At 42.2% G+C, this 12,935-nt stretch overlaps 1 protein-coding gene across 1 annotated transcript; it reads right to left on the reverse strand.

Annotated features, from left to right (window-relative positions):
- Nucleotides 1–6: 6 nt before the first annotated feature.
- LOC146315979 (transcriptional repressor CTCF-like) lies at nucleotides 7–12,207 on the reverse strand. Its single transcript, XM_084734109.1, has 17 exons — nucleotides 11,522–12,207; nucleotides 9,009–9,040; nucleotides 7,921–8,101; nucleotides 7,648–7,793; nucleotides 7,351–7,470; nucleotides 7,076–7,255; nucleotides 6,083–6,298; nucleotides 5,776–5,938; nucleotides 5,282–5,452; nucleotides 5,030–5,163; nucleotides 4,792–4,912; nucleotides 3,956–4,105; nucleotides 3,696–3,856; nucleotides 3,345–3,527; nucleotides 3,118–3,250; nucleotides 2,450–2,689; nucleotides 7–1,425 (listed from the first exon to the last, which is right to left on the reverse strand). The coding sequence occupies exons 3-17, from the start codon at nucleotides 8,087–8,089 to the stop codon at nucleotides 1,178–1,180; spliced, it is 2,535 nt and encodes an 844-aa protein (XP_084590235.1). The 5' UTR covers nucleotides 8,090–8,101; nucleotides 9,009–9,040; nucleotides 11,522–12,207; the 3' UTR covers nucleotides 7–1,177.
- Between the last annotated feature and the right edge of the window lie 728 nt (nucleotides 12,208–12,935).

Here is a 12,935-nt window from a genome sequence, read left to right on the forward strand (position 1 = left end):
CAAATGCATAGACATGTTAACTGACGTTTTTGGAATGTTCAAAATCACAGCTACAGTTCAAGGTTTTACCAATAAAATAAAGGTTATCTGTATTTTCTCCAACCGGTGGGATCATTCTGCTTATTTGATGGCAGAATGTGTGTGGAACAGGAGGAACGTTAGCTGTGAACAACAATTATCTTCCATCAGTGATCAGCGGGAGAACATAGAAAACTTCATCTCAAAGTGTTGGTGCTGGGAAACTAAATTAGCAGCTATGTTGAGTATTAATTTGCATAAGCTGACAGGGCACGTCTCCATTGAACAATGATTTAGTATTGGCAGTGTGGATGTCAAACAGATGAATAAGAGAAGTGAGAAAGTTATCACAGACTTCAGTTAACTGGACTGCCTGTGCCCATTTGCTCATGTATACAGAAGATTCCATTTGTTAACATCCTATTACAAAAGCCTCCATGTAATAATAACACCACAACATGGACCATGTGTTCACACAGGCCAGGAAGGGAAATCATACTTTGGGAAAGAAAACGTACAGACGTGACTGAGAGTAAGTGGTACCTCAGAGGCAAGCTCAAGTACCATACACTACGCTTCATTGGAAAAACTACATTTAGATCTATATATACACATATAAAGGCTTGGAATCTGCAAAATCAGCTTAGTTGCGAGAACAGCAAGCAGGAGAGCAGAAACTCAAAGTAAGAATTGAAGGTAGATCACAGAATGTCTCCTTTTGGCAGAGCAACACAGAGAGGAGCTGAACGAACTGCAGTGTCAGTGTGGGTAGAGAGTGACACAGGATGTGGCTTTGGGTAGAAACAGGTAGCAAATTACACAATGATTCATCCAGATGACATTCAAACTGAAAAGAAGCATTTCGGAGCAGAGAGCAGTCATTAGCTTGGACGATATCTGAATATGATGTGGGAGATGATGTGCAGTGGGATCTGTTATTCTGTGTGTGTGTGTGTGTGTGTAGATTGACGTATATGGATATGAATTATTTACATGCGGCTTCCCTTCTTTGTGCATGGTTGTTTTTGCTGCCACCATTTTTTGCAGCGAATGCAATGGGGGCAAAATGGCCGCTGTCAGGTGAAGGCCAAGGATGTGGGTGTGGTTAATGTGTTTTTGCCAATTTCACTCATAGTCCGGCTACATGTGTGTAACGTGTTCACCGGTCCATCATGCTGAGGATCATCTCTGGCGTCAGATCTCCATTGGCGGCAGCAGCCGCCGTTTCCTCATTCACCGCCAGCTCAACAGTCTCCACCCCTTCCCCATCTAGCCCCACCCCCTCCACAGTCAGGGCCACTCCCTGCTCCAGAGCTGTCGCTGCAGAAGCATCGCTGTCTTCCTTCTTCACAATGATGTTCTCCACTGCACCGGTGCTCTCATCCTCCACCTGAATGATGGCAGCAGCTACAAAACACAAGAGACACACACTTCAGTGCTGCATTCTGAGGGTTGAAACATGAAGCAGTTTCAACATAGCAAGGTTTTCTACATGTTAACTGGTTTGGCAAAAGCTAAAACCCCAATCAGAAATAATGGCTTTCACAACGGTGGTTATAAACATTCTTTATAATCAGGTTTTCTATGCATGTTTCCGTAAAGGGGAACGTGTTGCTGTGATTTCTTTCCAAAGTTGCAATGAGAAAGACAACCCTACATTTAAGAAAAATGTTGTATATTAAAGGATAGAGGGAAAGATTTATAGTTTTGTTGTCACATGTAACAACACATGTATACACTGACCTTTTCAAAAGCTGTTGCCTGATAAGTCACTGTGTGTATTCAGTTAATCAATATTTGTATATGCAGGTAGTAGGCATATGTCCGATAGGTAATATCGATATCAAAACAAAGAAAAGTCCTGTATAATTCCATTATTCCATGCACATAACAATGTAATATATATAGTTATTTTAGCCAGTAACAGGTTGTTCTAGATGATTAAAATTTAGATTCCAGTTCTGCTTATTGATTCTGATTCTTTGAAGGGCCGGGTCAGAACAAGTCACATGCTTATTTCACTTCAATTTTTCATTAAAAAACATTTCAGGGTTCCAGCTTAACTTATTAGTATTATGTGTGGGGTTACATGAGGCTGAGACTTAACTTCAGTTTAGTGGTGAAAAGTTCTGTGTCAGTTTATGCTGACAGAGGTTTTCATCATCTGGGAAGCTTGTTCAGTGTTCATGGCCTCCTTTGTGGGGCGTTGTAGGATTCTGACTTGTGAGGTTCACATGTGTAAATTCCCCATGATGTATTGCTGAGAGTTTAGCTTTGCCATTTCATGTTCCAAAATGCAAATATTATTATCATTATTATTAATATATATTACATGTGACCACCCTAAGACTAAATCCTTTACAGTGCTTTTTCATGAAAGTACTCTTTAACATCATAATTTGCTGTTTGATAGATCCTGTGATATACTCACCAGAAGCAGCTGTCTTAGCAGCCACCCGGGTTGTCTTGCTGGGTGTCGGAGGCTTGGGGGCGTTCTTTGGGGGACGGCCTCGTTTCCTCTTGACTGGTGGCTCGTCGGGAGCTGGTACTGGGATGGCAGCAGGGGCCTGGTCTAGTTCCATGCTCTCTGCCTCGTCCTCTTCCGGGAGCAGTGATGCTTCTTCCTCACCCTCACCCTCCTCATCCTCGTCTGGTTCGGCATGATCCTCCTCTGAAGGACAGAGATACAACAGCGACAGACAGATAAACCAATCAAGAGTGGAGCAAACACAGACTCACTAGGGTTGGGCTGATGGATGATGCCATCGCCCATCATGATGCCTGACAGTCATCATCCACGGAACCCTCTACATCATAACATCGTGATTTAAAAGTATCATAGAACTGATAAATATGTATTTTAAGAGATGTCAGCCAAAGAGTGCAAACATTAAGCATGCATATTATAATAGCACCTTGCATCTGATTTATTGAAGGAAAAATAGCATAAAGTACTGCCCAATTTGTAATTTATATTCAAAACTCATAGATAAAAAGGCATAAAAGAAAGCATATAAAAAATTATATCAATGTTTCATTATGGATACTGCCATATTGCCTATGCCCTAGCCCACACTTGCATACAATGTCAGTTCCTACCGCTGTCATCATCATCTCTCCTGCTCCTCATCTTCCTCTTTCTTCCTCTCCTTCCCTTCTTCAGGGTTGGAGCTCCATTCTCAGCCTCCTCCACCTCACCGCTGCAGTTCTCAGCATGGCGAGCCATGGTGTTCTGCAAGAACACACTGTTAGATAATCTGATGACTTTTATATGTTACTTGTTATTAGCCTTGAATCTAGGAGTCCACTTCAGGTCTGTGACTTACCCTGCGAGTGAAGGTCTTGCTACATTTGGGGCAGACGAAGGCTGTGGGGACAAAGTTGGGATCGTGGTAGCGTTTGAAGTGCATGTCCAGCAGCTGCTTCTGTCTGAAGGTCTTCTCACATTGGCTGCAGGCATACGGTTTCTCTCCGGTGTGTGTTCGACGATGCATCACCATGTGGCGCTCCTGGTCCCCACAGCATAAAACACAGTTAAAAGAAGCGTTACACAGACAGTTTCAGTGTGGTACTGGATTGTCTGATCCATAACTGATATTCAAATAAAATGACTCACTTGCCACTAGATGTATGGTAACCCAACAGATCTCTAAACAAACATATTTGTGTTAACACACCTGACGGCAGCAGTAGTCACACATGTCACATTTGAACCTCTTCTCATTCTTATGGGACTTCTGGTGTTGAATGAGAGCGTAGCGCTCATGGAATACAGCATCGCAGTAACGACACTTCTTTCCAGTTTCAATGAATGAGTGCTGCTTACGAAGATGGACACCTGCAGATTTAAAACGGTGACATATGAGGGGAATGAAACAACACAGCACAGTGAAATATCTTGTCTGTCTTGTAAGTGGACACTGTGTGTGAGTGTTACCCAGGTCACTCTTCCGTGCGATGACAGTGTCACAGTGTGGACAGTGAAATTTGGCCACATTCTCTGTGTGTTTCTGCAGAATGTGCATCTTCATGGTTCCACTCTGGGTGAAGCGGGCATGGCAGATGTAGCACTCATAAGGTTTCTCTCCTGAGAAGAGGATTGTACACAAATTCATCTCTGTTCAATGTTTTCATTAACATGTCAAATCTAACAGAAGAATTATAGAATACAAAATAATTCATTTTCAATCCTAAGAATCAAACATGTTTGATATTTTTAACTTGAAATCCAGTAGAGTGCAAGGAATAGAATAGAATATAGAGCAAAATCCTACAACAGCAAGAGCAATGAGAACAAGCTGACTGGGAAGCATCACAAACTAGACGTTGCATACATTATACACTGCAGATCCAGCTGCAAAATGTACAAATGTATTTATGTTTGTTTTGCCGCTGTCAACCAGTCAAGTTGCACTTTACATCCATGTCTGTTCAGACAGGAATTGAATAAAATGTATTTTTTGGTAAAACAAGTTCTCACTATATTGGCATATGTGAATCCAGTGAATAACCTCCTGTGAGAAATATGCTGTCTTCACTTTTAAACTATTTTTAAAGAGGCGGACAGAGGACTGACAGGAGAGCTGAACATTATGATGTCACTAACAATTTAACTTTTAGGATATAAAATATCATCACTTCCTTCATTCACAAATATTGGATGTACACACATACATAAATGCAACAGACAAACAACCCAGAAACATAATGCCTCTGGCGACAACTATTGCTGCATGGAGGCATAAAAAGCAGTTAAGGTGTCCTCAGTTTTACCTGAGTGTGTCCTCATGTGTCTCTTCAGCTTGTAAGTGTCTCTGCTAGCATAGCTGCAAAGACTGCACTGGAATGGACGCTCACCGGTGTGGGAACGAATGTGGCGCTTTAGTTTGCTCACCTAAAACACATATCACACATCAGAAGACTAATGTAAAATAAAATAAAATGAATGACTTAATTAAAATTACATTCAAATGAACTGTAAGAATATAAAGCATGCAGGAGCTTGTCTTACCTCCACACTGGCATAGTCACACATAGAGCATTTGAAGGGCTTCTCATGTGTGTGTTTGTAGCGACGATGACGAACCAGCTCTCCGCTAGTCACAAAAGCCATATCACAGTCTGTGCACTTGTGTGGACGAGTCCCTAGAAAAATTAAAAACAAGACATGTGTAAGCTCTCATTCCACAGTATTAAAGCGCTCAACTCAATCATCGTTCTGTCTCCCCTCAACGTGTTTATAAAAATGTGTGTTTGTGTGTACCGGTGTGTGTATTGAGATGGTTTCTTAGCAAGGTGACCGTCCTGAAGGCTCTTCCGCACAAGTGACATTTGTGAGGTCTCTCGTCGGTGTGGCTCTTCATGTGTCTGTCCAGATTGGAGCGTCGTGGGCATGTGTAGCTACACAGCTCACACTGAAACGTCTTCTTCACTCCTAACACACAACACAGACATACCTCATGTTCAGTGACAGTGCTTGTATCACCCACAGCCCCTATCTCAGTGGAAAACCATGAACAACATCATTATAAACATCATGTTTGTAGTTTAAGTGTGGGTAAGCAGTCTGCACTTTGACTTTTAGTATATGTTTGTGATATCTTCACTGTCTCACAGCATGTTACAGATTACAACAACATACAACAGCTTCTTATGCCAAGCCAAATTTGAAGAGGCAGTCTACATCAAACTTCACAAACTCTGACCGACAGTGTCATTCCTATTGTGCCCTCAGTCCAGCAGACAGCAGTGTCTCACCTTTCTTCTTGATCTTGGTGGGTTTGGGTGGTTTCATGTTGCCCACCACTTTCTCTGCATTGACCTCAGACAGAAGGCCCTCCTGCTGTTCCTCCTCAAAGTCATAGACACTGACATCCATGTCCTTATCTCCTTCGGCATAACGCAGACGACTCTTTTTACCCTGGACAAACAGCAAGGCGTTAGAACCCATCATCTGCAGGTGACAAGTTCAGATACAGCTGCCACTCTCTTGTACAAGTTCAATAAAAGGGAAGAGTCTCACATCCCAAATAACAATGAAATTGATAACACACAACTATCTTGCCTTTTTGGTCTTCTTGATGGTTCCAGTTGGGGGCTGATAGTCTGGGTCTTTAGCCCAGTTCGGGTCGTCAGTCTGAGGCTGAATGGGCTCATCCTCCCCTTCTTCCAGCAGCTGGTTCCCCACCTCCTCATCTTCCTCCTCTTCAGGGTGGGCTTCTCCTCCCTCCTCTTCCTGCTCCACTGTCTCCACTTCCCCATTAGCACCAACCTTAACCACCTACACATCAAAAATACTTTTTAGTTGCTCAGTCAATTAAAGACTGTAGACAAATGATTGTGTGACTCTGGAGTTTTAAAGAGTCAGTCCAGATTGAAACTTATGTGTTAAAACACCAAAGTCACACAGCATATAGAGCAGCAGTTGACTAGAAACTCCTATATTCTGCTGGCTTTGAAGAGAGCTATATAACAACGTAAGTTCTATCATTGGAAAGTGCTGTCTGAGAAGGACGATATCTGTAGAAATCCTTTCAGTAACAGCAAATGACACAGTGATCAGCAAATCACTGGATAGACCTTACATGGAGAGTCAGAGAAAGGAAGAGGTGGATTAAAAAAGGTATTGTAGGGTAATTTTTAGACAAATCGCACAAGGCTCAAACTCAGACCTTCTTTTAAGGACCTCTTCATTGCTAGATAAATCCAAGCCCTTTTGAGGTCATGATTTTTTTTATCCAAGCTCTCTCAAATACTTTTCAGACTTATGATAATCTTTAATGTTTGATAAGTCAGAGTAAGCTAATTACCCTCTGAAGTGGAGTTTAACATGTTCATGAAGACTACTGATAATGGTGTTCATATTGTGATTGTATAAGGGTTTTGTATAAGAGTTCATCTGTTTTACATTCAACTGCTATAGCATCGACATTAACGTAACAATATTCAACTAAAATTTGAGCTATGCTGAAAGCCTTACAGAAATGTTTTTAGGTTTGACCTGCATTGCCATTCATTAGTCTACACTAAAGCCTGACCAGTATGTCTGTTTGTGTACCTGAAAGCCCTCAGGCAGTGGCAGCGTGTGGCAGATGACCGGGTCACCATCCTTTGGCATAGCTGTGGTGTCTACAAAGGTGCCTTGCTGCAGGGCCTCCACGGTGGTGGCAGAAACAGGCACCTGCACCAGCTGGAGCTCCCCCAGACCCAGAGCTGCCTGCTCCTCCATGTTAACTACCTGGGGACAGAGAGAGATCTAAGTCAAGAGACCATGTCCAGGGGTATCTATTAAAAATAACTGAAAGGACACCATGATCTGAAAAGAACACTTACCTGTAGTGTGATGATTTGAGTCTGATCCACTGTTGTTACAGTTGCTTGGTGAGCAGCACCTGCTACCCCTCCAACAACACCAACCGTCGCTGATGATCCCCCCACTGCAGCATCTATCACCTGGAAATCAACCACATTTCAATGGGCTTTTACATGACATTTTGGGAAAAGCAAAAAGGTGTCCTCAGTTCTAGCTGACTTAATTTTGAGACCAAGCCTGTGTGCTGCTTCAGCTGCCAGGACTGGGCAACTATAACATCATGACATCAAACACAAAGCTCTTCACAGTGGGCTTACCTCGGTCTTCATCTGCAACAGGGTGGGCTCCAGTGAGTCCATAACCATCATTTCAACCCCTGCTCCGCCTTCCACACCAACCCCAACCCCAGCTTCCATCAGCTGCTGCTGGGCCTGTGTGGCTGCAACCATTCCTTCCCCATGACCTGAAACATTGAACATTACGAGGAATTTGACCACTTTCTCCACAAAAGCATGTCTACTTGCAGTGGAAATCAAAACTACTCTATGCTCTGTTTACATATCGACTGTGGGATTACAATGAGTAAGAACCTTGTTCCAGGACGACTCCACCTTGTCCCTCTACCACACCCCCCGCCTCTGCAGCCTGCTGGAGGAGGTCAGCCACCATGGCATCCTGGCTGTGAACGGCCTGGATGGAGGGGAAGTCTTTGGTGGGGACCTCCACCACCCCTACACCCTCTGTTGGCCCACCGTCCATGCTGGGTAGGAACTGGAACATGGCGTTGTGAAAACAAACATTATTATCAGTGTTTTACATCACCCCTTGGGATTTTTAAGCCATCCGCTGGAATCACATTTGCCTTACGATAGTGGTGTTCAGACTCAAATCATGGAAGAATGTGAAGTTGTTTCCTGCGTGCTTGTGCACCCATGCAAACAATTCTGTATCACTAACAAATGTAATTAGAACTAATAAATCTGAGTTACAGAATTACATTATAATTTGAACAAACACCATTCACTGTCTTTGCCGTTTAAAAATTAAATGTTGTCTATGGCAAGACACCCTTTATTTCCTGGGGTTACAGGAAAACATTAAGCCCTTGTGTTGAGCAGGGTTTAGGCTTGTCAGGGAGGTCAGAACTTTTACACCAAATACAAGCTTTGTACAAGCACAGTTAATCTAATATTGAAGCCAGCCACTGTGAGTTGGCTGCCAAAGCTTATTTCCACTCTACGCTCAAAAAAATCTCAGTGGCATTGATTGACATCTTTGGATGTCTCAGTGGCTCCCTACACATAGACTAACCATTTACCACTGATACTTGCTACAGACATTCCCTCAAACAAACCATTGTTGTGAAATTGTTGGCACTTAACTCTACCAGTGTTACCTGGAACAGGAATGAGAAACTGTCTGCTTTCATGATTTCTGTAGACTGTACTGCAGCCTGCAGGATTATGATACGGGTGATGTTTGCTGCTGAAAGCCCTGAGTTTTGCTGATTCAAATTTCTGCTACCTCGCTGTCCCTGCCAAGCTGAGGGAGGGAAGAGGGACATGTTACACAGCTGCTCTTATACATTCAGATATTTCTTTCACACACTGACAGTGGCTTCAACAGTGTACACATCCCTGACAGTATTAACTGTTCTGTTCAAGACACTTTTGCTTACCTGAGGCTTCAGGCTGCTACCTGACTGCAAACCTGTAAGAGGGGAGGGGGAATACATCATTACAGGGTTAGTGGCAGATACATTCACTCATCAAGAAAGTGCTTCCATGGCAGCCTCTCTCCTCCTTTTCTATTCTTGTTTCAGTTCTCTTGAGAACACTACACCAGGTCAGTGGGGGTCACTCAACATACACAAGTGGATAACAACCCAACAGGCAGCTGAAGGGGTTCTTCCTCATCTCCTTCTTTAATTAGAGCTACTTAACACTCAATTAAACCTTCTTTTGCATCTAGAAGAAGCAGGGATGTCCTAGACATAGATTTGACAATGATTCCATTAAGGGTTAATATGATTCCGAGTTTGTGAAATAATGGAAAAACTGTATGAGAGGTTTTTGAACAGGTAGAAATTATTTGTAAGTACTAATAAAGACACCTGCTTTGTAACAACAGATTCAAAGCAGAAATCAGATCTTTAGCACTATTATCTTGCATTCTGTTAACAACAGAAAGCAGAGCCAAAATTCATCACTGTGTATGTGAAACTTCAGTGTAACACACACTGTGGAAAACTAAACACACACTACTTATTTGTGAGATGGTTCACACTAGAGTAGGCTAATCTGATTTTTAACCTCCCAAATGTCAATATAAGTATCAACCTCAAAACTCAATATTGGTCCACCTAGTTGTAATATGTACACATAAAATCTGTTTTCCCAGTCTCTGTATGAGATTAACATTTCTAATGCAGAGGTTCTTATTCCAACAGGTTTACAAGATCACAAGTTCAGCTACAACAATTTGATATTGATCAATCAGCTGATCCAAAGAAAATTAGTTGCCAAATATTTTAGCAATTGATTAATAATTTCAGTTATAGTAATTGTTAGCTGCAGCTTTGAAGTCCACAAAAGAAAAATTGCTAGTGTTTTTGGTCCATGCTGAATTGCTACACATTCACCATGGTCCGACAACTTGTCTGTGTCCAGATCTGACTACTGTGTAGATTATATATTATTAGATTATATAGCCATACATTAACAACCAAAGTAGCTAATGAGATGGATTCTGAACACGTGTACTTCAGATGATGTAGACACTATATAAATTACCCTAATCTCTATTTAATCAACTCGCTGAAAGAGTCAGGTTTAAATTTGAGATTTGTTAGATTAAATACAACTTGGTAAATCTAAGCAAATGTATAAATTAATGGTGACAACGTGTGTAACAGCTGCACAGACATGCTTGTGACAATGCGTACATCTGTTTGTTTGCATCTTCCTATATCCACATGTTTTGATGTTGCTATATGGGTAAAATCTGGTAAGGCTGTAGTATAACGTTGGGCCTTCATAGATTCTTTGACTTATGTTTCGACTAATTAACCACAACATGGCAGTGGCAGTGAGCGGCCAGCCGGGCGCCTGTCGCCTCCCTGCGCAGCGTTTATACAGCGGTATTTTTGTAGCTCTCCAAGCCGAATCGTAGAGGGAGCTCTCTGCTATAATATATATCTGTGGCTATGATGCTCTAGGTGGGCTTAGAATAAGAGACAAGCGGGCGACGGGTGCAACAACAACTGCCAAGTCCGACACGGCAAGATGACAGAAAAACAGATGGAGAAATGCGATATTCGACAACGGAAGATGGGTGATTTTCAAAAAACACAAATGGTGTATTTAGACTGAGTGAATCAGTGGCTGAGTATAGTTTTGCTGTGAATGCCTCGTCATTCTTGTCTCCGCGCCGGCCTGAACGTTATACTTTCTGCGGATTTACTGCGCTACCTGAACAGGCAACTTAACTGACTTTAGTTTCAATAATAGCAGATGCGATATAACTATCAGATCGGTTGAATCAAATACTAAAATATTTGCTCCAGTTACTTTAGGAGACGTCCTCTCTTTCAGTCGAGCTCAGAGCACTGGGTGTGGAGCGGCCTGACTCTGAGCTAACTCGGCTAGCTGTTAGCTAATGTCAGCAGCTGCATCCATTTTTCACATAAAGGTATAGTTTAACGTTATAGAACACGCTGAGACTCAAAGTTACACCAGTTAAGAGAAATGTGACGCGGTTATTTGCCTGTAGTCCCACAGGAAAGTCACCGTGGCTGTCTGGATGTGTGTTTGTGTTCCACTTGTCGTGATGCTAACTAGCTAACGTTAGCAGCGAGTTAAAGCCGCCAGTTTGTCGTCCAGGCTGTAAAGACGGAAACAAAGAAGCGAGAAAATGGACGCCTCGGCCTAAACTCTCCCACCAAACCGGCCAAGTATTCATAACATATCTTCGACGATATGTTCACAGATATACGTCAAATACCACGGGTTGTGTATACATTTATTCGAACTTGGGTTATTTAAACGTATTTTGACGGCTTTTTCAATAACGATAGAGGGAGACAAACACCCTCCGACGAGCTGCCCGGACCCACAGCCCCATCGTGACACCTAGAGGCCGATTAAAGATCCTGCAAACTCCCCCCTTATCAGAAAAGTAGTGATACTTTACCTCTTTTCAGTGTGTTTCTCCTCCCGTTTAACTGAGCCGAAAGCAGAGAGTCAGTGCTACAAAGTTTGACAGGCTGTTAAGAAATGCGGGCTTCTTCGCAGTTTGTTTTAATCCCTCTCCCGCTTTAGCAGAGTAGCCTCTGCCACAAAATGGCAGTTGGGAGCTCAGTGCGCCTGTGCGGCCGCTGGGGGGTGGTGTCGAAGCTGCTGCACACACCCTGATTGGCCAGGAGGGGCGCCCCGTTGGAATACATTGAAGCACATTTATCACAATGTAGGAATAGGGCTGCTTTCACGACTCTGGGAGATAGGAGCTTTAGTATTAGACAACAGCCTCGAGATGTCACAGTCTGTGTTGAAAGAAAACATAACAAAATAAGACTTTGTAAGAAATCCTGTTCATTTCAAATAAAACAAATGCATTTTAAATTATCTGATGATTATCTGCATCTGTTTAACCTTTTCCACTTCACCTCTCCATATCATACACTTATATTGGTCATTTTTAGGAACGGGCAGGGGTTTTAGGGGGAGATGGTACTTCAACAATATAGGCCCCATAGAAGTGATATACATCATCTGAAAGCTTGAACCTGAAGATTAATTTAAGCTGCTGCTCCACACTGTGTGTCGAGCTTTTCATGTCTGTAATAAACACTGTGCTTTCTTTGTACCCCAAATTCACATTTGGAAAGATTGTAATAGGGCTTAGAACATTGTGACTGAAGTGCATGATAGCCATCCTCATGCTCTATCATGTCTTAAAAAAGCTGGGGTAGATTTTAGGTTGATATTTATTACACATTGGTGCACTATTTAACCATTTTGACAACTAGAGAACTGGCAAAAAAAAGGTCAAAATCTGTTCAAAATACCACATTCAGACAAAGATCCAGAAAACCACTGTAGAAAAATTCATGCTGTGGTTTGGGGTCAGAAATTTTTGACATTTGAAGATGAATTACACTTTTCAGTGACTGGCTGGTTAGCAGTGTATTCTGGGGATTGTGCAGAAACCCCTTTTATTGTCAGTGTACATATGAAAGCCATCCATCCTCTGAGCTCTCCAGGTTTTGTTTTTGGTAGTGAAGTTTCTGTGATTATCCTAGAGGTCACTATAGGTCATTCTATACAGCGGAGTCAAAGTTAAAAAATCTCACTACAATGAAATGGTTTTCACATGAATATAACTGGGCACATTGAATCCACAAGAGTCTCAGCTTTCCAGTCAGATGTAACTTAAGATATTCCAACACTGTCTGGGGACCTATGCTGGTATACAGGGTAAAATAACACATACTGTGTAAATAACTTAATGTTTTTTGCCCCGAACTGTATAAAGTGGGCATGTGTTATGTTTTTATTGTGTTGTTTTTCTTTTTACATTTGAAAACTGGTCACCATTCACTTCCATT

Source organism: Lutjanus erythropterus, chromosome 13 (assembly GCF_056507025.1).
Source record: "Lutjanus erythropterus isolate fLutEry1 chromosome 13, fLutEry1.hap2, whole genome shotgun sequence".
In the NCBI taxonomy this organism is placed as follows: domain Eukaryota; kingdom Metazoa; phylum Chordata; class Actinopteri; order Lutjaniformes; family Lutjanidae; genus Lutjanus; species Lutjanus erythropterus.